Below are 25739 nucleotides of genomic sequence, written 5' to 3'. Positions count from 1 at the left end.
ACATGAGGACAGGCAACCAGGGCAGGGAAACTCCTAGAGTCTCAGTCTGAGCTAAGGCAGCATATTTCATACGCCTGCTGGCCCTGGGAACACAGCCTGGGTTGGAGGGCAGGGGAGGAAAAGGGGATGGTAGGGGACAGTCCAGCCTCCCTTCACTATTGGAAAATGGAAATAAAGAATTGGGGGTAGGGATATGGCTCCCAGCCTGTCTCTGGTTACAGCCCATGTCAGCCAGCCACCAAGCCCCCAGCTCCAGTTTCCCCACTGCACAATCAGGCTTCTCCATTATTCATCTCTTGGAAATCCAGTCCAGCACTACCCTCCTCTCCAGAGGCCTCATGTGGCTAAGAAAGAGCTGTAAGGGTGGCAGCTGGTACAGGAGCTGGGGAAGGGCTCCTTAGCAAGAAGAGCAGGGCCCTCAGAGCCATTCACCTCCTGATTCTACGTTCTCTTGAAGCCCATGGAACAATAAAATCCCATTTTCCAGAAAAAATATCCACAACATCAAAACTCCTCCCAGAGTCCCTAAAACAACCCATCCCAACCTTTACTTCTACCTTATCCAAGGGAAAGTCCAACTGTACCAACAGTCTAGCCTGGAGCTAAGAGGGACAGAGTTGAGGCAGGGCAGTATCTCAGGCAGCAGATACTCACTTCATCCTTTCTGCGTCAGTCAGGGGTTCCTAGGCAAAAAAGAGAGGCTTGAGGCTCAGCTCTGGACCACTGGCCCCCTGGTTGGCTCACCCTCCAAATAGCCACAAGGCGGCTCAGGTGTGAAGCCCAAAGACTCTTATAGCAGAAGAGGGCTATAGGGCTCTCTACAGATGGAAGCAATTCAGTAATGCTGGGACAAGCCTCAATTACCCTCTCCCATGCCAACCAGAAGATTCAAGAACCTCTTCCAACCTTCACCCTTAATCCTAAAGCCATTTTCAAATAAGTCCTGGCACCCAAGCTACCTCTCCCCAGGGGCAGAGACAGCCTCTCAGCTGTTCACTCGGCTCCTGGTGGGTCCTGTCTCCACACAGGTATGGCAGAGACCTTCCAGAAAAGTCAGGCTGAACTATACACAAGAGTTCTGAGCTCTGACAAAGCCCTCAGTCTTGGGATGAAGACAAAGGCTCAGGAAGAACAAGTGCATGGGAGAAGAGGACTAATCCTAAGGGGAGGAAGTGCCTTGTCTGTCTTTTAACCTCCTGCCCCATCTTCCCCAAACCCCCATGGCGGTCATGGCTCAAGAGTCAAGTTCAGCCAACCACAAAGCAGAGCAGGCCCCTGCTATCGCGAGAGGGAAACATCAAGGGGCCTATTCTACGTGGAACTGACTGCTTCAGAAGTGCAGCCTCTGGCAGAAAATGGAGGTAGGTGGCTTCCTTTGCCCATTGACTCTTGACAACTGGATTTGACCCTATTCTACTGCATACTGATTATACAGCCTTCACCTCACCGAGCCTTAGTTCCCTCTTTTATAAAACCGAGGTAATGCTCACTGGGTAGCACCTAGCATAATAGCTGGCATCTTAATTTAATGTTCCCTGAACTGAAATGAGCAAGTCATGGCTTTTCTACCTTGAATCTGACCAAAGCAGGCTACAGTATGCCTGATGCTCAGCATATGCTGCGTCTCAAGTTCTTTAAATGTGCTCCACGCACTGTGACCAGGTGGAGATATGGCTGCAAGGGCAGTAAACCACTGTGGCCCTTGTTTCTGCCTGTGAGTGAAGTTAATGGGGAGGACAGCCAATGTTTTGCAGCTGACTATAGGCCCCGAAGAGCAGAGTCCGGACCTAACAGTTCCTGGCAGGGAGTACGTATTCAACAAATGTTAGCCAAACAAAGCAAAGCTGGAGGAAGGGCCGGACTTCCTGGGGACAATGAAGAGCAGCTGTGCTGCTGGGAAGTGGCTGTAGCACTGCCTCCTGATATGGCCCAAAGGGTCCACAGGTTGAATGGCTTTACGCCACTATGGAGGACCAGAGTCCCAACCACCAGCAGATTAGGACCCCTCAGGCTACTGGGCTGCCTCTTGCAGGGAGAATATCATATGGGATCATTTCTGCTAAGCTACAAAGACTCAGGGGTTCCCTAACACGTGGACATATACTCACAGACAGTCCCCCTTGAGCCTACATTGCCCCCACCTGCACTGCTGCAGCTAGGAGACCTCAGGCCTGCAACAGCAAGGCCCACTCTCACCCCAACTCAGGACCAGAAGCCCAGGCAGGAGAAGTGAGCCAGACACTCAGGGGCCTTGCCTCTGCCGGTCAGGCTGGGGTACCAGTCTTGCTGACCTCCTGCTCAAGCCGGGATCCAGGAATTTCCAATCGCAGCTCCCGATGCTCTGGTGGTGCCTTACGGTAGGGTTTCTTAGCAGGGGCGGCACTGGTCATTCTGGGAGGTGACGGCTCCTCCGCCTACTGAGAAGCAAGAAGGAGGCAAGCTCAGAGATGTTGCCAGAAGGACTCTGGACTGAGAAAAAACAAAGATGGTGAAAGGGGACATATGTTGAGGCCACCACATAGGCTGACAGGCCTGAGCCATTACTGGAGTCACTAGAAGGGCAGGACTTAGGTATGTCAGGCCCCATAGGTCAAAGGAGTGCCAGAGGGTGGGGCATGGGTCCAACGGGGAACAGATGGGTGGGAGAGGCAGGGCCTAGGGCCTGAACACCTAGGTTCTAAGAGTGGGGCAGGGAGCTTCAAAGCAGCCCACCACCCTCCTTACCACTCTTTGTGGGCTTTGAAGACCTCAGAAGGTAAAACTGCTCTCTATGCATTAGTTTTCTCAACTCTAAATTAGCGATAAAACAGCATCAATTTTTTTCTTTTTTTCTTTTTTTTTTTTTTTTTTTGAGACGGAGTCTCGCTCTGTCGCCCAGGCTGGAGTGCAGTGGCGCAATCTCGGCTCACTGCAAGCTCCGCCTCCCGGGTTCACGCCATTCTCCTGCCTCAGCCTCTCCGAGTAGCTGGGACTACAGGCGCCCGCCACCACGCCCGGCTAATTTTTTGTATTTTTTAGTAGAGACGGGGTTTCACCGTGGTCTCGATCTCCTGACCTCGTGATCCGCCCGCCTCGGCCTCCCAAAGTGCTGGGATTACAAGCGTGAGCCACCGTCTTTTTTTCTTTTCTTTTTTGAGACAGAGTCTTGCTCTGTTGCCCAGGCTGGAGTGCAGTGGCGCAATCTTGGCTCACTGCAGCCTCGACCTCCTGGGCTCAAGTAATCCTCCTGCCTCAGCCTTCTGTGTAGCTCGGACCACAAGCATGTGCCACTGCACCTGGCTATTTTTTGTACACAGCGTCTCACTTTGTTGCCCAGGCTCAAACTCTCAAGCTCAAGCAATCCTTCTGTCTTGGCCTTCCAAAGTGCTGGGATTGTAGGTGTGAGCTACTGATCCCAGTTAAGAATAGCACCAAATTCACAGGGTTGTTGGGAAGATGATGTAAAGCACTTGGGAAATATTGAATAAATGTTAGTTTAAAAAAAAAAATCATAACCAAAAATGTGAGTTTGGGGATCCAATCCAGGATTCCCAGTGGGAGTCTCAAGGCCCAAGAAAGCTCTCTGGCCTCCACCACTGATGACCAAACCCCTGTGGCCTCCACCACTCTTTTCACCAGCCCCCACCGAGAGAGAACACTTGGCTGCCCCCTCACCTGCCGCTCCCCAGAAGAGAGCCAGGCTGAGGGCACAGGCCTCATCAGGGACATACCGTCTGTTTGTCGGCAGCTCTCTCTGTTCCGCTGTCCGGGAGTTAGCCCTCGGCTCTCCGCATCCCACGGCCCCTTCACTTCCTTTAGCCAACAGCTCCTGAAACCAGAGAAGGGAAGAAAGTGGAAACCAGGTGTCAGCCGCCTGTCTGTCAGTGCTACAGGCCTGCTGCCCAGTCTGGGACCTGGAAGGCCCCCCAGGGAGAACCACGGCAGGAAGGCCATGAAACGGGGCCTGAGGGGAAAGCAGCTGGAGGCAGATGACTAGAAGCACTGGGTTCCTTTCTCCATGTCAGTACTGTCACAGGCCCAGATGAGATACGTGTGTGTGTGTGTGTGTGTGTGTGTGTGTGTGTGTGTGTGTGTGTGTGTTCATGGTCTCAGCACATTGCCCAATTCTGGAATAGGTCCGGTTCCGTCCTATCCCTACTCCACATCTGTCCTCATCTCCCAAGCCTCTCAGAGTTTGGAAACAACTAAGAGATTTGGGGAACATGGGTTACAAATGAGAATACCAGGAAAAAGCCTCACAGAGATCCAAGAAGATAGAGAAAATGATGGAAAGAGAGCGCCTAGCATTTCCAGAAGGAGGCCCAAGGCTATTTGGTGTATAATGATGGTCACCGGCCTTTGCAATGAGGAGGCATAGGGCTAGGAGAAGAAATCTGAAAAGGGAGCAACACAGAGCAGTAGCTCTCAACCAGGCAATTCTGTCCACCCTCCTTCCCCAGGGACGTCTGGCAAGTGTCTGGAGACATTTTTGGTTGTCAAAACCTGGAGGGAAGGAGTGCCACTGGCACCTAGTGGGTAGAAGCCGGGGATGCTTTGGTCATCCCACAACCATAGGACAACTCCCACCACAAATAATTCACAACAGAAAATACCCAGAGTGCCAAGGCTGAGGAACATTCACGAAGAAAACCCCAGTCGGGGGAGTTGAAGACACCTGGGCTGCAGGCTCAGCACTGACACTGTGGGGCCCTGTGTAATGCCCTTCCTCACTGGATAACTCAGTTCCTTATCTACACAGAGGTGGCTGGACTGAGTGACCTGTGAGAGCCCCTCCAGCCTCCTGATGTTCAGAGATGGGCCCACACCCCTCCCTGGCCCCCACCTGTAATTAGCTGGGTTGCAGCATGGGGGCAGCAGCCACCAGTGATCAGGCAGTAACCTCAGGTGGCTTTCTGGGCAGAAAAAACAATCTCCTCCCACCCCCATCAACCTAAACAGAGCTGGAGGCTGAGGGAAGCCTTGCGGGCTAAAGCATGCGTTCCCACTGTCGGGACATGCCCTGGCCATGACTCCTGTCACATTCCAACAGGGCCCGGGGCAGGAAGAATGGTGAGAGGGTAGGGAGGGTGGGGAAGCAGGACTGGTCTCCCTCCTCTGTCTGGACAGCCTGGGCCCTGGTTTGGGGTTCGGCGGGGAGCTGGGGTGCGGCAGCACAGGCAAGGCCGCCAGCCTCCTCCCCCTGACAGGAGGCAGAACGTGTCCCCACAGGGCACATGCAACATGCTGTGTTGGCTGACTCCCTGCACAGGAATCCGGGTGGGCGGGCCTGAAAGGACAGCACATTCCCGGGGTGTGGGGAGCAAACAAGTTACCCCAACAGGTTCCTTGGGGCTGCCCCTCCAGAGGGGCCCGGGGTGGGTGCTCCTATGGCCTGAGGGAGAGGCCTAGAAAGCCCCAAACCCACCTGGGTATGTGGGTTCTGATACTCAGAGGGTAAATGTGTGGGGTGCATGAGTTGGGAAACAGGGTAGAGCCAGAGATGGCAGAGTGAGGGATGCGAGCAGTCAAGAGCTTCTACAAAGCAAAGGAGCAGCTCAGAGAGTTGGTCTCTGCCTTTCCCCTTCTCTACAGAGGGTCCAGGTTCCGGCTCCCTTCCACCATGTGCTCCCCAGTCATCTGAGGAAGCCCTTTCTCTCTGCAGGCCCCTTTGTGTGCCCCTCCTTTATTCCTCTGTACTCCCTTGTCCCTATTCCTGGCAAGGCCCGTGCTGTCCTCTTGGTACTGAGACACCTGCATGAACGGCAGGCAGACAGGGAGGACACGAACACACTTGGGTGTCCAGCAATCCTGTAGGGAGGGCTGCTTCACTCCACGCCCTGCAGCCCTGGCTCTAGCTGCCACACATCCTCTAGCTCCTCTTGCCTCACCCTGACCTCAAGCCCCACTCCCTGGCCCTACAGCACGTATTTATCCCCAGGGCTTCCATGGCCAGAGGTGATCTGGCTTGCTAGGCAAGGAGTACCCTGAGAAGGTGGCTGGCAGTGGGACGGGCAGTAAATGCAGACACAGACTCTCTGGGGATGGGGGTGGTGGTGATGGGAGGTTATTCTCTCCACCAGAGCCTATTCTTTCCATGCACATCAGAGTTACAGGTATGGGAAACCACTCCCAACTAAGGAAGCAGAAGGCAATGTCCACTGGGAAGACAATCCACCAGGGGGCCCATGGTGTTCCTCAACACCAGGCTGCAAGGGAGATGTGTACCAACCACTTCCTGCCCTGTGTCCATAAACACAGGGTGTGCCCAACACCCAGGCCCTAGCTCCAACTTCTGAAATCTGCTGAGTGCCCCAGATCCAGCCCATGAGGGCCCCACAGTTCCAGCAATGAACAGGAATACAATGGGCCTGGCAGCCCACAGTCCTTGACTAGAGGCAAGGAAGGTGTGCAGGGAAAGTCCGGACAGACCCGAGGAGGACAGTGATGCGTGGTGCAGTGGACAACAAAGACAGAAGCATCGGGACACTTGGCCTGCAAGCTGGGAGAAGGTAAAGGGGTGAGGCAGATGGCATCAGAGTGGTCCCTCCAGGAAGACTCAGCTACCAGGTGCAGCCTCCCCTGGCCACATCTCCTTCACCCAAAGGTTTCCCAAGTTGCCTTGGAGTGTTTCAGCCCAAGGAGGACTCCCAATCCCATGTGGGGAAGAAAGGGTCCCAAAGGAGAGCAGCTGGACAACTCAGAATGGGCCATGGCCCATGATGAGTGAGCGGCAGCCAAGGACAGCCTCTGGGGCCTCCTGGCCTCTGGATGCTGAGCTGGCTCCAGGGCACCTCCCAGAAAATGGTCTTCTGGAGGAAGATCAGGAAATCAACAGGGCTGGCCGGACATGGTGGCTCACACCTGTAATCCCAGCACTTTGGGAGGCCAAGGCAGGCGGATCACTTGAGGTCAGGAGTTCGAGAGCTGCCTGGCCAACATGGTGAAACCCTGTCTCTACAAAAATTGAACCCAGGAGGTGGAGATTGCAGTGACCCCAGATCGCACCACTACACTCCAGCCTGGGAGACAGAGACTCCATCTCAAAAAAAAAAAAAAAAAAAGGAAATCAACAAGGAAGAATCCCACGCCCACCCCCACCCCAAACTAAACCTAAGCCTTGAGGAACTGAGGGCAGATGACTCAGGATGTTGGACTACCAGATAACGTGCTGGGTCTGTTCTATAAGAACAGCTACGCCCTGCGAGAAAGGTTGAGGCCTAGGTTAAAACCTCTCGCTGACCTAGCGTGGCCTGGGGCTCCTTGGGCTGGACCTGCAAGCAGTGTTGAGGGAGACACCCAGAGTAGCAGCAACCCTTCCCCATCCCATGAAGGTGAAGTGAGAAGGAAAAGGGACTCTCCTCAACCCTCCCTGCCCCTGCCGCATCCTACCCCATCCAACCCCAGCTTCTGCCATGCTCTGCATAGCATTCATTCTTCGCTTACTCAAAAATCAGTTCAAAGGAAAGACTCTACTTCATATCTGCTGGGGTGGAGAGAGGGGTGATAGCTTCCTAATTGCCATGTTGCAATTTGCCAGTCGGTGCAGGCCGCCTGTTGCCGCCTGCCCTGTATTAAATACCTTCTCCCTGATTACAGCCCATGGGGCACGATTAGCTGCCTTCAGAGAACAAATTCTACTTTCATTAGAAATGGGACTCGGCACGCACAGCAGAGCTGCACTGTGAACCCTCTGAACAGCTGAGCAGAGTGTAGACAGAGATAGGTGTAAGGCATGATCTGTACCAGAAGCTGACTGAGCAGTGTCCTTTAATAAAAGGACAAAAAATTTGCCAAGCATCACTCTTTAACCAGGAGGTGGGACTTATACCTGCTTCCTTTTGTGGGTACGCATATTTGATCAGGGGCTTCCACCGTGGTGGAAGATTGCTGTTGCTAGAGACAGAGTGGCATTAGAGAGAAATCTCTTCAGAATCCTGCTGCTCCCCAATATACTATCTTACTGTTCCCAGCAAGCACCCATAGGAGCAACGGCAAAAAGTTTCCAGCCCAAGAGCCAAAGATGCCGTCCCACTTCCCTTCTGCCATCCTTTCCGGGGTTCTGCCTAAAGCTCAGGCAAAGTCAGAGATGCAGAAGAGGAAAGGAGGTTCAAGCATCCATCCTTCTCCCAGCTGAAGCTGAGGCCATTCCCTCAACACCAGCCCAGAAGAGGGAGACAGGAATCCAGAGTGGATATGGTTCTTTGGCTTTTCCAACTTCAGGCTTCCCCACCAAACATCTCCTCCAGCTCCCCACGTTCTGCACTACTACCCCACTCCACAACTCTCCTGATCCTGGAGCAGCTAGCTTGCCCTAGAGAGCAACTACCTCCCTACTCTCCACATCACCAATACCTACTTTAGGTAATTGTGGCCCTATCAGTTTATCTGGGTTCAGATAATTTCTGAACCTACTACGAAGCCTTTCTGCTCTCAGCTGTCAATGAATCAAGCAAGTGAGAGACCTTAAGGAGTCAATGAACACAACCTTCTGAATCAGGAAGGGCCCACACATTACCATGAAAATCATCAAGCTCTTCTTCATAATTCAACCGAGCAAAGTCAAACGGAAGTTAGTAATCACTACTGCTTTTAAAATTAAAAGAACACCCAGTCCTGTTTCAGAATACACCAGCTGTGTTGTATGCCACCTTAATTCCCTTGGAACCCAGCAGGGTATAAATAAATAATAATAAATACAAGCCCTTCCTAAAGCCCCTCATCAACCACTAAAACACAAATGTCTGATCACACAGGGACTGGGGCCTCCCCCTCAGGAACTGTCCTGAGCTGTAAGTGCTAGATGTGGAGTCTCTAAACTCTGCAAGCCTGTGGGAAGCTGTGCGCCAGTGGGGGTCAGCTACACTCCCGCCACACAAGTCTGGCCGCTTCTCAAGCCTCTGAAATCCAGTCTCTGCCCCCAACTGATGTCCAAGGAACACAAATGGTCACGCTCCAAGGGTAAGCCCTGGAACCAGGTGACCTGGCCTTGGTCCTGGGGATTGCTCATGAAGATCCCCACCCCCTGCACCAATAATACAGCCCCTCTCCCACTGACTCCACATGAATAGCAGTCCCCCAGAGCAGTGGGCTGATCCCACCAAAGCTGGGTTCGGCCTCTCCCACATCATCTCCGGGGTACCCCTCCTGCTTGCCACCAGCCCCCAGTTTCCGGCATGCAGCTGTTCCTGAGATACATGAGTAAAGCCTTCGGCAATCCCGGGCGCGTGGCAGGCAGGCAGCCAACAGCTCATAGGGTGGGGACTGGGCAGAGGTTCTGCTCTGGGCTGAAGACAAGAAGATGTCAGTCTGTGCCCAGACCAGCCCTGCTGCCCCTCCAACAGCTATGCCCGCCACCCCTCTGGGCAAGTACAACCTCACCCTCTTGGGACAAGTTGCCTGCAGCCCTGACCTGGCCCCCTGCCTACTCTAAACCAAACAGATTGACAGGGTTTTGAAAGCCAAAAAGAGTGGGAATTATTCTGCCCCAAAGCAATCCTGAGGACTCAGAACAGTGCTGGTGACCTGTGAGAGCTCACCTGGCTCCCACCTGAGCAAATGCTTCCAAGTCTATCTACCCGGCCTCACATCCAGACAAACACTTCACAGGAACAAGGGGCTAAAGAGCCAGGCAAGCCAACCCCTCCCTGCGAAAAAAGAGGGCAAGAAATCCCCAAGGTCATAGCCTGCATTTGACATTAGACCCCATGCCCTCTCCTAAGAAAGGCCAAAGTGAAGGACCGGCCCTCAACCAGGCCTCAACTCCAGGCCCTTTTGCTTTCCTGGTCAGAGCCAAGTCAAGAAAGCCTCCAGCTTGTCAACTCCCCATTTGAGGTCCCTAAACATCTCTGCATTACTGCTAGTCCCCATGAATGATATATAGTACTATAAATGTTTATTTGTACATAGTACACTCATATATAATACATTATAAGCTCAATCCACATGCATATAAGCAGGCATTGTTTATTCCTTAATCAACTATCATGCATTCACTATTATTAATCATACAATAAAATTCATTTCCACATGGATATTGATCAGTACTATAAATCCTTAATATTGCATAGTACCTATATTCATTTATCGGACATAGTGCATTTTCATCAAGATATTTCTCATCGGGCCAGGCACAGTGGCTCACGCCTGTAATCCCAACACTTTGGGAGGGCAAGGCGGGCGGATTACCTGAGGTCGGGAGTTCGAGACCAGCCTGACCAACATGGAGAAACCCCGTCTCTATTAAAAATTCAAAATGAGCGGGGCGTGGTGGTGCATGCCTGTAATCCCAGCTACTTGGGAGGCTGAGGTAAGAGAATCGCTTAAACCTGGGAGGTGGAGGTTGTAGTGAGCCGAGATCGCGCCATTGCACTCCAGCCTGGGCAACAAGAGCGAAACTCTGTCTCAAAAAAAAAAAAAAAAATCGGCCGGGCGCGGTGGCTCACGCTTGTAATCCCAGCACTTTGGGAGGCCGAGGCGGGCGGATCACGAGGTCAGGAGATCGAGACCACGGTGAAACCCCGTCTCTACTAAAAATACAAAAAATTAGCCGGGCGTGGTGGCGGGCGCCTGTAGTCCCAGCTACTCGGAGAGGCTGAGGCAGGAGAATGGCGTGAACCCGGGAGGCGGAGCTTGCAGCGAGCCGAGATTGCGCCACTGCGCTCCAGCCTGGGCGACAGAGCGAGACTCCGTCTCAAAAAAAAAAATCAAAAAGATATTTCTCGTCAACATGGATATCCCCTACCAACTTAGGTCTCTTAATCTATCAACCTCCGAGAAATCATCATCCCGCTTGGGAGTGCTACCCTCCTCGCTCCAGGCCCGTAACACACCCTCTCCCATTTACAAGCTCCCACCCAATGCTGGTAGGCTGCTGTCTTCTCTCGCCCAGCCCAAGGGGAACAGAATCCACTTAGGCGGCCTTCTGGTCTCAAGCTCCCCCTGTCCAGCCTCCCCAGCACCGCACTGCCTCCGGAAGCCGGAGCCACAGTCTATCTAGAGTGACCTGTGTGGAACACCAGGAAACAACAGGCAATCAACTTTCTCATGATCTCCAGACCCGCCTCTCCTTCCCAAGCCTGAAGGGAGAAGGGACTGCGTGGGAGCTTCTCCAAACCAGCCTGCACTCACCCATCTCCCAATCTGAGGCCAGGACCATTTCTGAGCCCAGTGTGGAATCCGAAGCCAGGTCCTGCCCCCACTCTACTGAGGCGCCCTTCCCAGCTTTTCATGGCTAAAGTCCACCTGAAACTCCAGACGTGAAAAGAGGTGGGGGGGACAAACTCCACCTCCCAGAGCAACGGTCACCAATGGGAGTGACATCTCACATGGGTCCCTGGTTTGGGGCCCCAGCATTCAGTTTAAGTAGCTTCACTCTTCTGCCCAGGGAATTCCCCAGAACCAGGCCAAGGTTTTCCTTTACCTCCCCAATCCTAAAGAGAACCTTGCAGCTGATCCTAACTTCTTATCCTAGGGTGAGAGTAACAGGGACACTATCCAACCTTCCCTTCTTGATAAAGGGAGGAAATGATCTGGTCTAGGAGAAAAGTCCCTTCCCATCCTAGTTCATCTGTCTCTGAGGCATGAGAAGCAGCAGCAGCATGGTAATTGAGGGATCTTCTCAAACTGTGCTAAAAGCACAGATTCAACAGAAACTCGAACCAATTCTGTTTGAAGGGAGAAGTGAAGAGCATGCTGCTGACTCGGGGGAGGGTGACGGTGGGGGGTGGTCAGTGGAGCCCAGCAGCAGACTGGTGATGGGCAGGTGGCCGTGAAGGGGGCACATCCCCACCCACAGCAAAGGGAAACTGGGAAAATAGAGGGACCCGGTAGTAAGAACAAGAGAGCAGAGGAGATGGCGCGATGTAAGCTAAGGAGGGAGGCAGCCAGGCTGCGGGGAGGGATGGAGGACAGAGGCCCTGCTGGTGGCACCCCAGGGCAGGTTAGCTGGCCAAGGTCAGACTCACAGGGTTAGTGTCTTCTCCCCAACCAGCCAGCTCTCCTGGTTACTGCGGTTAGCGACAGACTCATGGCAGACGCCCTCCAGGCACTCCATATAAACAGACAGCTTGGTTTGTGAGCAGCCCAACTCCGGAGCTGCAGAAAGAAAGCAGAGGAATGGCAAGCTGCAGGATGCCCAAGGGGACACATTGCACACTGCACCCTCCTGACGGGAAGCACCGCAGACTTACCACCAGACCCTCAGGGGCTTTCTCCCATCCGGAAACCATGCCAGATGGAAGCCAAGCACTCCCCCTGCCAACCAGGGAGGCCAGCTTGCTGACCTCAGGCAAAAAGCCTCTCTGGTTGGTCAACAGAAAGAGAGGACGGCTGTTGGAGAAGGGGCTCAGCTCCTCTATCTCGCCTGTTCCCCAAACACTGCTGCCAGGCTGCGCCAGGACTCTGAAAGCTAGGCTGTAAGAACAAAGCCACCCACAGCTGCAGCTGCAAGCCATCCGCACCGGTGCCAGCAGAGTCCATCCCATCACCTCCCATAGGCTCTGTGGGGCTGGGAGAGAAGCAGCCGAAGGATTAGAGGCTATGACAAGGGCTGCGTTGGAAAGCGCAGTACAATGGGGCAGTGTGTGCCTGGCCTACAGCTGGGCCAGTCAACAGCACGGGCTGCACACTGCCACCTGGCCAGGGGTGGCACTTCCCAAGTAGCCAGCCCCAGAGGAGCAACAGGGACTATTCTCCCCTCTCAGAACAAGCAACACCAGCAACAGAGCAAGAAGCTCTCCCGTCAAGGGCAGAAACAACTCTTCATGAAGCCTCCAGACCACCCTGGGGGAAGTGACACCTCTAGCTCACAGACTGCAAGGCAAATGAGGGAAAAGCAGTGACATTCCAGAGACCCTACAAGATGTGTCCCCTGGGGCGGGAGGACAGGACTACAATACATATATCCACACCCTCTGATGCTTAGCAGAGAGTAAGATGTTGGCAGGGAAAAGACAAGAGAGGGGTCCTCTCTCCTGTTCTAGGAAGCCCTGCAGGCTCTCTGATGACTCGGGGCAAAGAGGGAAGAGTCACGACCCTGGCCGCAGAGGTGGGCCTGGCCTTTTCCCAAGCCTAGGATCAAGATTCACGCAGAGAGGAAACACTTCCAATAATTGCCTACACACTGGGCTCCCCATGTTGCTCTGATTACAGCCCAAGAGCTCAAATAGGCCAAGGCCTGACTATGAAGATGAGACAACTGTCTCGAAAAAAAAGACAACTCTTCCGACAGGCCCTGACCCCTGCCCTAGACTGAGCACAGCCACTGACAGGTGACCTTCAGAATTCTCACCCACAGGAACAAAAACACCAACTGGGTCTGGTGTGCTTTTAAAAGAGCAGCAAGTGACATGGCTAATTCAAGTTTTCAGAAATCAAGGACTCTCACTGCACTAAAATAGGATTTGAGAAATCAGATAATTTTTCTCTTTTCCCAGGCAAAAATGAAATGAGTGAAGGAGAGAGACACAGGTGAGATGGGAGTGCCAATGCCCACATCACTGTTACATCCATCCTGATTCCCACTCAAGGACACTCCTGCCAATTTCATCTCAGAATAAAAAAATGTCCCTCAGAGACAGCCAGGGTGCCTGCTGTGGCGAGACCCTCTAGTAAAATTTCTCCATCCCTCCCAGGGAGCCAGCCCCAGAGGAATTCACTCGGCTGGGAAGGAGGCTGTAACCAGGCTCCTCAGCCACTCCAACAGGCACTATTCCACTCCTTGGTCACTTGTTAAGTGAACAGAGAAAGCTGAAGAGTATGTATTAGTATTGAGTTTTGGTGAGGAATGTCTAGACGTATAAAAAAACTATTACAGGCCAGGTGCAGTGGCTCATGCCTGTAATCCCAGCACTTTGGGAAGCCGAGGCAGATCACCTGAGGTCAGGAGTTCAAGGCCAGCCTGGCCAACATGGTGAAACCCCCGTCTCTACTAAAAATACAAAAAACTAGCTGGGCGTGTTGGCGGGCGCCTGTAATCCCAGCTACTCAGGAGGCTGAGGCAGGAGAATCTCTTGAACCCAGGAAGTAGAGGTTGCAGTGAGCCGAGATCGCACCACTGCACTCCAGCCTGGGCAACAAGAGTGAAGCTGCATTTCAAAAAAAAAAAAAACTATTAGAAGGGTACAAGATAAATGGTGAACAGTGGTTCCCTATCTTTGGGGAAACAAGTTAGGCAGGAACAATGGGAGAAGAAAGGGAGTATCTTCTTACTTTTTATTTTGTATACTTTTCTGTATGGTTAGTATTTTATACAAGGGACATAGGTTTATGGTGAAACCAACAGTTCCTAGGCAAACAGACAAAAACCCTGCATCTACACTGTGCTTTACCATTCCAGAAGCTCTTTCCATTCCATGATATTTCCTTTGATGCTTATGGTCCAGTGAGGCACAAAGAATAGGGAGCTCTCCCATTGTGAGGGTCAGAAAGGACAAGTGATTTGCCCAAGACCACAAGCAGAAGTGGGACAGAACCCAGTTCCCCTGTCTCCAATACCAGTGCAAAGCCTGGAAAGCTCTTTTCCAGGAAGCCACAGGAAAACCAGGACAATTTTGCCCTAATCTCAAGACCCTCAAAGACTTCTGAGATTCAATTCCCTACTTGGGCTACCTGTGAAGGTATAAAGAGGCCAACCACCGCTTGGTACCCAAAATGATAAGCAGAGTTTTATCCTATTGGTTAGCTGAGTAGAAGTCCAGGGTTTTGGGGTCTAGGATGGCTTCTCCGTAGGTGGACCCTCCTCTCAAGGGATGGGTGTTGAGTTCCCCACCACAGCACAGAAGCTTCTCACAAAGAGGGGCCATGTCCTTTATAAATTCTAAATGTCACCTAGCACACAATTGGCACAAGACAGTAACTAACAAAGAAGAGGCCCCACCCTTCTACTCAGGACCAGTCAGGGAGACTTAGTCCCCTTGAAGCCTAAGATATCCAACACAATCCAGTCTGGCTGGCTCACTCAACCCCCTCTGCTTAACATAAAATGCAGTTTATTACTTCCCGCAAGTTGCCATCTGCAAAGATATGCCACAATGCAATGCACATTCTCACACCCAGGGACAAGGGAGAGAACCCAGGGAAAACTCCTTCAGTCCATTTTTAGCTATTGGTTTCATCCTTTTGATTTATCTGGGCATTAACAAGGTTGTATTAAGCTCTGGCTGTGAGCACTGAGCACGCCTAGATGGGACTAGAGATAGGACCAGAAAAGCAAGCAGGGCAATAGAAAGGGCAGCATAAAGAATTACAAAGGAGCAGCCAGCAGCCAAAGACCTTTCTAGAGATGCTAATTAGGCGAAAAAAAAAAAAAAAAAAAGCTACTGGAGCCGGGCGTGGTGGCTAACACCTGTAATCTCAGCACTTTGGGAGGCTGAGGCTGGTGGATCACCTGAGGTCAGGAGTTTGAGACCAGCCTGACCAACAAAGTGGAACCCCATCTCTTTTTTTTTTTTTTTTTTTAAAGGATATGTTTTATTTTTATTTTATTTATTTATTTATTTTTTTTTTGAGACACTCCAAGTAGCTGAGACTACAGGCGCCCGCCACCACGCCTGGCTAATTTTTTTGTATTTTTAGTAGAGACGGGGTTTCACCATGGTCTCGATCTCCGGACCTCGTGATCCGCCCGCCTCGGCCTCCCAAAGTGCTGGGATTACAAGTGTGAGCCACCGCGCCCGGCCATGAAACCCCATCTCTATTAAAAATACAAAAATTAACCGGGCATGGTGGCAGGCACCTGTAGTCCCAGCTACTCGGGAGGCTGGGACAGGAGAATTGCTTAAACCCAGGAGGCAGAGATTGCAGTGAGCCGGGATTGTGCCACTGCACTCCCAACTGGGCGACAAGAGAAAAACTCCATCTCAAAAAAAAAAAAAAAAAAAAGCTACAGGAAAGCTACTGGTATGTACTCACCTCCTCCTTTAACCCCCTTTCTGATTGCTTAGGGATGTGTTATTAGAACATAAACCGGCTGGCCGAGCATGGTGGTTCATGCCTGTAATCCCTGCACTTTGGGAGGCTGAGGTGGGCGGATCACCTGAGGTCAGGAGTTCCAGACTAGCCTGGCCAAAATGGCGAAACCCCATCTCTACTAAAGCTACAAAAGTTAGCTGGGCGTGGTGGCACATGCCTGTAGTCCCAGCTACCCGGGAGGCTGAGCATTGCTTGAACCCAGGAGGCGGAGGTTGCAGTAAGCCAAGATTGCGCCACTGCACTCCACCCTGGGCGACAGAGCAAGACTGTCTCAAAAAAAGAAAAAAAAAACAAACATAAAAAGGCTAAAAGAGAGACAGCTGAAGCCAAGCACCGGAAGATGATTTAAGCACATGAATGCAATCCTGGAAAATAATTCGTAATGCTAGTGTTAACACTATCACCTTTTGTCTATGCAGGACCTTCCTTCCTAAGAGTGCAAAGGGTTTTGCCAGATGGATTCCATCTTCTTGAATCCCACCGAGGAAGGACTGAGTTGGGTCACACAGTAACCAACATTGCTCAGCACTTACTCTATAGTGCCTAAATGCCTGGCCTTCAGTAAAAAAGCTTGCCCCTAAGAAGCTTCAGAGACAGAAGATCTTACTCCTAGTGGGGGAGAGACAGGTTAACAGTCACTTCCAGTACAGTGTGGTTGAGTGCTTTGAGAGCACAGAGGAGAGGCACCCAGCTGGGACAAGGGTTTAAGGACCAGACAAGGCTGCCATCCAGAGAACTCAGACATATCTTCCTCATCCGATTGTAAACTCGCACTGGAGTATCACCTGACATTATACACTTAATTCTGGAAAGAAATTCATTTGATGTTCGTTAGGAATTGGGGCCCTAAGGACTACCCCCAACAACTACACTAGAAACAAAAAAGCAAAGAATGGATCATGATGCAGCTATCAGCCCCATTTGTGGGAAGCATCCAAGTGAAGCCTGTTCTGTAGCACAGGAAGACCATTAAAGCCCTAAGAAAAGTGGGGCCAAGAAGTCTGGCTTCCTCAATGCCTGGATGTGTTCCATCAGTTTCACCCATTTTTCAGTCCATAAAATATGGGGAAACATGGATATTGAAACTCTCCATGCAGTCATCCACTGTGAACAGCTTTCTGTCTATCCCCAGCCTTAATTACATTACGAATCCACCACCACCAACCTCACCAGAACTGGAGAAGGCCAGCATATCACGATCATCAAAGGAGTCATCACAAAACAAGAGATAGGGAGGCCGGGCGTGGTGGCTCACGCCTGTAATCCCGGCACTTTGGGAGGCCCAGACGGGTGGATCACCTGAGGCCAGGAGTTTAAGACCAGCCTGGCCAACATGGTAAAACCCCGCCTCCACTAAAAATACGAAAAAATTACCCAGGCACAGTGGCAGGCACCTGTAATCCCAGCTACTCAGGAGGCCGAGGCAGGGGAATTGCTTGAACCCGGGAGGTGGAGGTTGCAGTGAGCTGAGATCGTGCCACTGCACTCCAGCCTGGATGACAGAGCAAGACTCCGTCTCAGGAAAAACAAACAAACAAGAGATGGGGAGAAACACCAACAATCTCTGCACAGGCTGCTCATTGATGATGCTCCTAATCTCATCTTTTTTACTGCTTCATCACAAGAAAGGAGACTCAGTTGTACTCCCACCTCAAAATGCTCCTGGCTACCAGGCAGAAATCAAAAGGCTTATTTTAGATTTAATAGAACAAAGCCTTTTCCTATTTGCAGAGCTCCAAAATGGGAAATTTATTCATTCAACAAATATTTACCAAGTGTCCTTTATTTATTTATATATTTTTTTGAGATGAAGTCTCGCTCTTGTGCCCCAGGCTGGAGTGCAGTGGCACGATCTCAGCTCACTGTAACCTCCACCTCCCGGGTTCAAGCGATTCTCCTGCCTCAGCCTCCTGAGTAGCTGGGATTAAAGGCGCCTGCCACCATGCCCGGCTAATTTTTGTATTTTTAGTAGAGACAGGGCTTCACCATGTTGGCCAGGCTGGTCTCGAACTCCTGACCTCAGGTGATCCACCCGCCTCAGCCTCCCAAAGTGCTGGGATTGACAGGCGTGAGCCACCACGCCCAGCCCCAAGTGTCTTTTATATGCCAGGCACCATGCTATAAGCTATGAACTCACTACTCCTGCAAAAACGATGTCATCCATATTTTATTTTTTTGTTTTTAATTTTTTTAGAGATTGGGTCTGGCTCTGTCACCCATTCTGGAGTGCAGTGGTGCAATCATAGCTCACTGCAGCCTCAAACTCCTGGGTTCAAGTGATCCTCCCACCTCAGCCTCCTCCTGAGGGGTAGGACCACAGGCACAAGCCATCATACCCAGCTAAGTTTTGTATGTTTTTTGTAGAGACAAAGTCTCATTATGTTGCCCAGTCAGTCTGGCTTCAAACTCTTGGCCTCAAGTGATCCTCCTGCCTCAGCCTTCCAAAGTGCTGGGATTTCAGGAGTGAGCTACTACACCCAGCCAACCTCATTTTAGAGACCAAGATGAGACCAAGAATCCTACTGGTTAAGGAACTTGCCCAAAGTTGCACAGGCAGTGAGTGGCAGAATTAGGATTTAAACCAGGTCTGCCTAGCTCCACAATCGGATTCTTTCACACTATTCATTACCATTCCCACCAACTCCTCTCCACCACATGCTCTGCAAAGTCCCTTGTCTACAGGAGATCAGCCCAGAGAAAGAACAGATAAGTAAACAGAGCCCTCACCAAACATCATCGTAAGTGCCAAAACAGAGGTTCAAAGAAAGTGCTGCAGGGGACCAAGAGGAGGAAAGAAAAGCAGGGGAGGCTTCTCACTGGAGGTGACAAAGGAGCTGGGTCTTAGGGGATGGGCAGTTTCAGAGGCAGAGGTGAGCATTATGAACTGAGTGAAGTACACGGGCAAAGAAGATGAAACTAAATGGATGCCCATGATAGGTTTGGGAGCAGTGAGAAATTTGGGAGCAATGAAACACAGGACAGGTAAGGTGGAGTAGCAGCAACTCAGGCTAATGGTCTGGGTCTGGACCCCAGTATAAGGAGCCTTTTGGCATGCCAAGCCAGACAGTGTGGGCTTTAACTTAAGTAAGGAAGAACCCATGGCATTTCTAAGGGAAGACTTTTTTTTTTTTTTTGAGATGGAGTCTTGCTCTGTCGCCCAGGCTGGAGTGCAATGGCGCGATCTTGGTTCACTGCAACCTCCACCTCCCGGGTTCAAGTGATTCTCCTGCCTCAACCTCCTGAGTAGCTGGGATTGCAGGTGTGCACCACCACGCCTGGCTAATTTTTGTATTTTTAGTAGAGACAGGGTTTCACCATGTTCATCAGGCTGGTCTCGAACTCCTGACCTCATGATCCGCCTACCTCAGCCTCCCAAAGTGCTGGGATTACAGGCGTGAGCCACTACGCCCCGCCAGGAAGACTATTTTATAGCCAAATAATTTTGACAGCACCGTGGAAGATAGACTGGCGTGAGAAGAGACTGCTCACCACATTTTATTCATTCTACATGCACCACAGCATCATGAAGCACCTATTACGGCCCAGCACCGTCCTAAATGCTACAAATACAGTAGTGAATAAGACATAGTCTCTGTTCTCAGGGCACTTAGTCTTATGAGAATCAGACAAGTAAACAGGCAATTATGACACAGCATAAGTATCGGACAGAAGCACAGAAGAAGGGCACTCAAGGGGGCAGGGGTGAGATCCTAAAGGAAGTGACATTTAAACTGAGACCTGAAGGACAAAAAGGTAGGCAAAGGAGTAGCACCAGTGTATGCAAAGATCTAGAGGCTAGAATGAGGTCAGTTCGGAGAGCTATTTAAGAGCCTGAATCCAGGTGAGAAATGAAGGTTCCTTCACCCAGAGGTCCTTGGCATTCAAAATATGGTGGTGAGAAGGCAGTGAGGGGATTGGCTTCATAAACATCTGAATAAGGGGCACCCTGAGAATTGATTTACACAACAAAGAAAACAATAAAGGGAAAGAATCAGCTCAAAATCCATCATCCTTCACCTTGCAACTCCATAGTTTACTAAAATGTGACCCGAATCCAGAAAATTTGAGGACTTCTACCAAAGTACAAAGGTATACTCTTTAGAGATAACACGTTTCAGCACGCAATGCAAGATAAAGTACACTATCCTAAGATACGTGGCTCCTGAGTTCATGGAGTGGGGAGCAATACGTCTGACAGATACTGTCTGCTTCTCAAAATCACAAGTGCCAAACAAACAGGAAAGGTCATCAGAGGGCCAGCGCAGAGTTCCCAGGGAAAGCCCAAAGTCCTGAGCCCCCAATTCCCCTGAAATCTAATTAGATGACAGACACGTGCCTATTTCAGTGGCAGGGTAGAGTCATTTGTTGAAGAAAAAGAAGGGCCCTGAGGGTGTGTTAAATAGACAGGACATGACTCAGAAGGAGGAGGAGAGTGAGTCTTAAATACAGGGCAAAGGAAAGCCAGTCAATCAAACCTTGGGCACACCTCTGCCTCAAGGCTACACTGGGCCTCGCCTGGCTGAACGGAGAGACTGAGCACCGCTGCCAGGGCCTTCTTCAAACAACACAGGCTTCAGCAGCACATTTGTTTTCCATTTTCCCCTTCAGCTGAGGGGAGGGAGCTATTTAAAATGCCACTTTTTTTTTTTTTCCTGTGTAGTTTGCTACTTCCTATTTTTATTATTTATTGTTTCAAATTTTATTAATTTTACTCAGGAAAGACATTGTTAAGTTTTTTTTGGGGGGGGGTGATGTCTTGCTATTTTTAAAAAATTATATCCAGACTATGAATTTAATATTTACTATGGCTAACCAACTGCTCATGTCAGTAATCAAAGTCAGAAATGAGCCTTATACGTACATCTACATTAATAAACACACACACCCCTTTAAGGTGTGCTCAGTGTAGATTCTAATGTCAGTCTGCCCATTCAACCCAGGCCCAAGGTTGCATCACATCACCAAGTTGAATCATAAAGACAGCCCAGATTTGGCTGACATGGCACAGGAGGCTCCCTCACCACAGCCCATGCACCAGTTACTATTTCTGAGAGGAAGGAGAGGGTTGTGATGAAAAACTCTGCCACTAAACATTTTTTTAAACAATCAAAAAAATTTCTACTACAATATGGATATACATTTAACCATCTTGACAAACAAACATGAACCAGGATATAGTCAAACTAATGAAAGATACAAATTGCCACTAGGCATATTTAAGTTAACTTGATACCAACCTAAAGAAAAAAAAGCTCAACTGCTGAAGCTAGATTGCCTAGGTTCAAATCCCAGCTCTGTCACTTACTAGCTGAGTGATCTTAAGCAAATTACTTAACCACTCTGCCTCCATTTTCTCATCTGTAAGACAGGGATAATAAGTTATCTACTTCATATGATTATGAAAATTAAATTAATTGGCCGGGCACGGTGGCTCATGCCTGTAATCCTAGCACTTTGGGAGGCAGAAGCAGGCAGATCGCCTGAGGTCAGGAGTTCAACACCAGCATGACCAATGTGGTGAAACCCCCGTTTCTACTAAAAATACAAAAATTAGCCAGGCATGGTTGTGGGCACCTGTAATCCCAACTACCTGGGAGGCTGAGGCAGGAGAATCACTTCAACCTGGGAGGCGGCAGTTGCAGTGAGGAGAGCACCATTGCACTCCGGCCTGGGCGACAAGAACGAGACTTTGTCTCAAAAAAAAAAGTCAAAAATTATATTAGTTAATACATGAAAAGCCCTTACAGCAGTCCCAGGCACAGAATGTGCTCAATAAGCACCATTATTATTATTATCATCATTACTCAACTGCAAAGATAACTGTATAGCCTCACAGCTTCCAACAGGAAATCACTGGCATTTTAACATTGCCTTAAATAGCCTAATGAGGATATTCTCACGACAAAAAAATCTGTATTATCCAAAAGCTCTGCTTCATCTCTTTAACATCAGGCTAGCAGCCCAAACCAATGCAGATGCTATCTATATAAAGAGACAGCCGGGCGCGGTGGCTCACGCCTGTAATCCCAGCACTTTGGGAGGCCGAGGTGGGCGGATCACGAGGTCAGGAGATCGAGACCATCCTGGCCAACATGGTGAAACCCCGTCTCTACTAAAAATACAAAAAATTAGCCGGGCGTGGTAGCGGGCGCCTGTAGTCCCAGCTACTCGGGAGGCCGAGGCAGGAGAATGGCGTGAACCCGGGAGGTGGAGCTTGCAGTGAGCCGAGATCGCGCCACTGCACTCCAGCCTGGGCGACAGAGCGAGACTCCGTCTCAAAAAAAAAAAATAAATAAATAAATAAAAAAAAATAAAGAGACAGCAGGCTCAACCATGAAACAGAAATTAGTGCTGAGATCTGACTAGTATAACTAAAACTTACTGTCAGGCACTGAGCAAGCATATTAATGTATTAACTAATTTACCTTCACAACAACCCTGTGCGATAGATACTCTTACTACCCACATTTGATTGATAAGAAAACTGAGGCATACAAAGCTATGCAATTAATAAAGGTCACAGAGCTACAAATGGCAAAGTCAAACAAACTTTTTTTTTTGGAGATGCTTTTTTTTTTTTTTTTTTTTGAGATGGAGTCTCGCTTTGTCACCTGGCTGGAGTACAGTGGTGCAATCTCAGCTCACTGCAACCTCTACCACCCGGGTTCAAACGATTCTCCTGCCTCAGCCTCCTGAGTAGCTGGGACTACAGGTGCGTGCCACCACGCCCAGCCGATTTTTGTATTTTTAGTAGAGATGGGGTTTCACCTTGTTGGCCAGGATGGTCTCGATCTCTTGACCTCGTGATCCGCCTGCCTCGGCCTCCCAAAATGCTAGAACTACAGGAGTGAGCCACTGTACCCAGCTAGTGCTTTCTTTTTTTGTTGTTTCTTGGAGACTGCATCTCCTACGTTGCCCAGGCTGGAGTACAATGGCTATTCACAGATGCCATCATAGTGCACTGCAGTCTCAAACTCCTGGCCTCAAGTGCTTCTCCCATCTCAGTATCCCAAGTAGCTGGGACTACAGGTATGTGCCACTAGGCCGGGCTCAGAGTCACTGCTATTAACTGTTATGTGTTCACCACACTACCCTTGGGTGATTACAACTACAATTTGAAAGGGGGCACAAATTGTCCTCAGAAAAAGGAGGTTCTCAACCTTCAGAAATGGAGTCACAGCAACATATCATCAGTTCTTCAGATACCTAAAGGTACTGAAGCTGACCTAGTAACAGTGACTTGGGTTGTTCTGTTTGGAGTAAGCCTTTGGTTGGCGGGGGACAGGTAGACAGCAGACAGTTAATGAGTTCTAGATCAAACCATCCTAGTGCACCAGGAAGCGATGCTGATCCTGAAGCAGGCTTCAATAAGAAGGCTACTCCCAACTCTGGCTAGGGCAAAACACTTACCAAAGGAAGTGAAGGCCACATTCACTGTGTTCTCTGGCTCCAGTCCCTTTCCTTTCTCTCCAACACCAAATCCACTACCTCTCAGGCCATGCTTAGTTTGGCTAGTGAAACTGATATTTTTCTTTTTCTTTTTCGAGACGGAGTCTCGCTCTGTCACCCAGGCTGGAGTGCAGTGGCGCAATCTCGGCTCACTGCAAGCTCCGCCTCCCGGGTTCACGCCATTCTCCTGCCTCAGCCTCCCGAGTAGCTGGGACTACAGGCACCCGCCACTACACCTGGCTAATTTTTTGTAGTTTTAGTAGAGACGGGGTTTCACCATGTTAGCCAGGATGGTCTCGATCTCCTGACCTCGTGATCCGCCCGCCTCAGCCTCCCAAAGTGCTGGGATTACAGGCGTGAGCCACCGCGCCTGGCCCTGTGAAACTGATATTTTTCAAAAGTGGTTTGATGGGAAGATTACAAAGGAGAGAAAAAAAACTACCAGAAAAGAAAAGAGCAAGTTCCACGATCCTTTCTTTCCATCACCACACTTGTCCAACTGTAAAGTAGCTCTCAAATATTAGGGGTCTCAAGGATAGGGAGTGCGGTGCTAAACATTCCCAGAGCTTTACATCAGTCCACTTGATCTCTTACCAGAAACTGATCTACATTTTTTCTCCCTAATCCCAACCTGCCTTTCCCTTACCTCTGATACTCCCACCAAAATCCACATCCCCAGAGGAACACTAATGAGCCCTTCTTACCAAAAGAGCAAAAGTAGACACGCAGCGAGAATGAATTCAGGAGTCGGTGACAGCACGTACCTAAATGGTCAGTGAACACGATCAGAATTTGTTTTCTCTTGACTCCCCACCATCTGTCACCCACAAATCTCCACTTCCAGGCAGGACGCCAAAGTGAAGATGTGATGGGGATATTGAAGCAGAAACAATGAGCATGTAGGAAACTGCTGTGACAGGGATGTGTTAAAATCCTTCAGCCTGGTCTCTAGGCCTCTGTCCAGGTTTATTTGCATAGGTGAAGGCACACAAGGCTTAATTCTACACCAACTCTCAAAAGTCAGCCTGCAATCTACGCCAAACACTAACTTAAGGACCTCAGGCAAAGGACAAACTCTATAAAAGTGAGCCCTTCTCAGACCAAATGTTTCTTGGCATCACTCTAAGCCCATGCATCCTCCTCCCAGGGAGCATGCCAGCCAGAAACCTGTCACTGGAAGCCACCTTACCCGCTCTGGGGTTGGACTGGGGCAAGTCGCTATCTCTTCTTCTTTCCAAGTAGGCACTGTAATTTCTTCCAGTCCCTGGGGCACCTGAATCTTCAGCTGAAATTGGGGCAGATGCTGCTACAGCTGTGGAAAGGCTGATCTAAGCCTAGAAGAGGGTCATTTGACTGGCTTTAGTTCCCTCCTTAGCAGATCTGCCCGGTATCCTCCAGATCTCTCTTCCTCACTATCCCACTGTTACTAGAAAGATCCCTTTCCCCTCTGGCCGGCCAAATACAGTAGGGCCTCTATCCCACGCTCCAGGCTTCTTTATTCGCGGCTAAGAAATTTTCCTCCAACTTGTGACTCTGCTTCTCCAGGGCCTGCGCAACACCTACTTCTGGCTGCCCCGCCCCAAATCCCCCTCCCCTAAGGCTGCCACTGGACCCCAGGGCCCCGGTCCGCCCCAGCTCCTTTTTTTCCTCTCCGCCTCGGACCTTACTCCATTCCATCTCCTCTTTTCAACCCTGGAGCCAGTACCCCCTTCGCCCCTACTACAGGCTAAGGCCCCCGCAATCCCCCCCAACTCTGGCTTCCCCGCCCGACTACTCCAACCCCACAACAAACTTTCCGCCGCTGCCAGCTGCGTTCAGACCGCCATCTTGCCGCGGGGCAGGCCGGGTAGTGGCCAGGGCCGCGGGAATCCCCACGCACTTGGCGTGTCGCGTCATCTGAGGCGGGGCCATGGGGGCGGGGCCTCGGGTTGGGGAAGTGGGACGCTAGGTAGGTGATGGCGAAAAATGGGGCTCACCTGAAAGCAGGGATTGGAGGACTGGCCACAGAAGGAAGGAGGTGTCAGGAACAGGGCAATAGCGGGAAGCGGGGAAAGACTCCAGTACTGAAAGAAAAAAAAAAGAAGAATAGGGGAACACATCTTAAAGATACAGTGGGAGAGAGAATCGTGCTACTGGTTCCCTGTCATCCAAAGAATAAAACCAGCTTTTCAGTTTGGCATTCAAAGATCTGCATGATCCAGCCTCTTCCACCTTCATCAGCCTCATTTTTTGCCTCTCCTGGGGACTTCAGGTTCCCAAATTGTCCTTTGTTTTCAGGACCTCGGGCCTTAAGATGTCTAATCTCTCTCCTCCTCCCTTGCATCATCAATTCCTTCTATTCC

General features: G+C 50.5%; 1 protein-coding gene across 15 annotated transcripts in view; it reads right to left on the bottom strand.

Moving 5' to 3' along the window:
* The window catches only part of TJAP1 (tight junction associated protein 1), a 30368-nt gene extending 5093 nt beyond the window's left edge, over window positions 1–25275 (bottom strand). For 2 of the 15 annotated variants that reach the window (XM_058432429.1, XM_058432430.1), the window contains exons 1-6: window positions 24587–25054; window positions 24102–24161; window positions 11943–12072; window positions 3711–3808; window positions 2292–2417; window positions 655–683 (exon numbers count right to left, since the gene is read on the bottom strand). In XM_058432429.1, coding sequence (XP_058288412.1) covers window positions 655–683; window positions 2292–2390 — 128 coding nt within the window. In that variant the 5' untranslated portion in view covers window positions 2391–2417; window positions 3711–3808; window positions 11943–12072; window positions 24102–24161; window positions 24587–25054. Of the gene's footprint in view, window positions 1–654; window positions 684–2291; window positions 2418–3710; window positions 3809–11942; window positions 12073–12167; window positions 12413–24101; window positions 24162–24586; window positions 25055–25189 lie in introns of those variants that run through there. The other 13 variants (XM_032140784.2, XM_032140792.2, XM_032140785.2 and 10 more) reach the window with 11 other exon arrangements.
* Between the last annotated feature and the right edge of the window lie 464 nt (window positions 25276–25739).

The sequence above is a fragment of the Hylobates moloch genome, unplaced genomic scaffold, assembly GCF_009828535.3.
Source record: "Hylobates moloch isolate HMO894 unplaced genomic scaffold, HMol_V3 SCAFFOLD_20, whole genome shotgun sequence".
NCBI classification, from domain to species: domain Eukaryota; kingdom Metazoa; phylum Chordata; class Mammalia; order Primates; family Hylobatidae; genus Hylobates; species Hylobates moloch.
The sequence above is the reverse complement of the archived record's forward strand: the minus strand, read 5'-3'. Positions and strand labels throughout refer to the sequence as shown.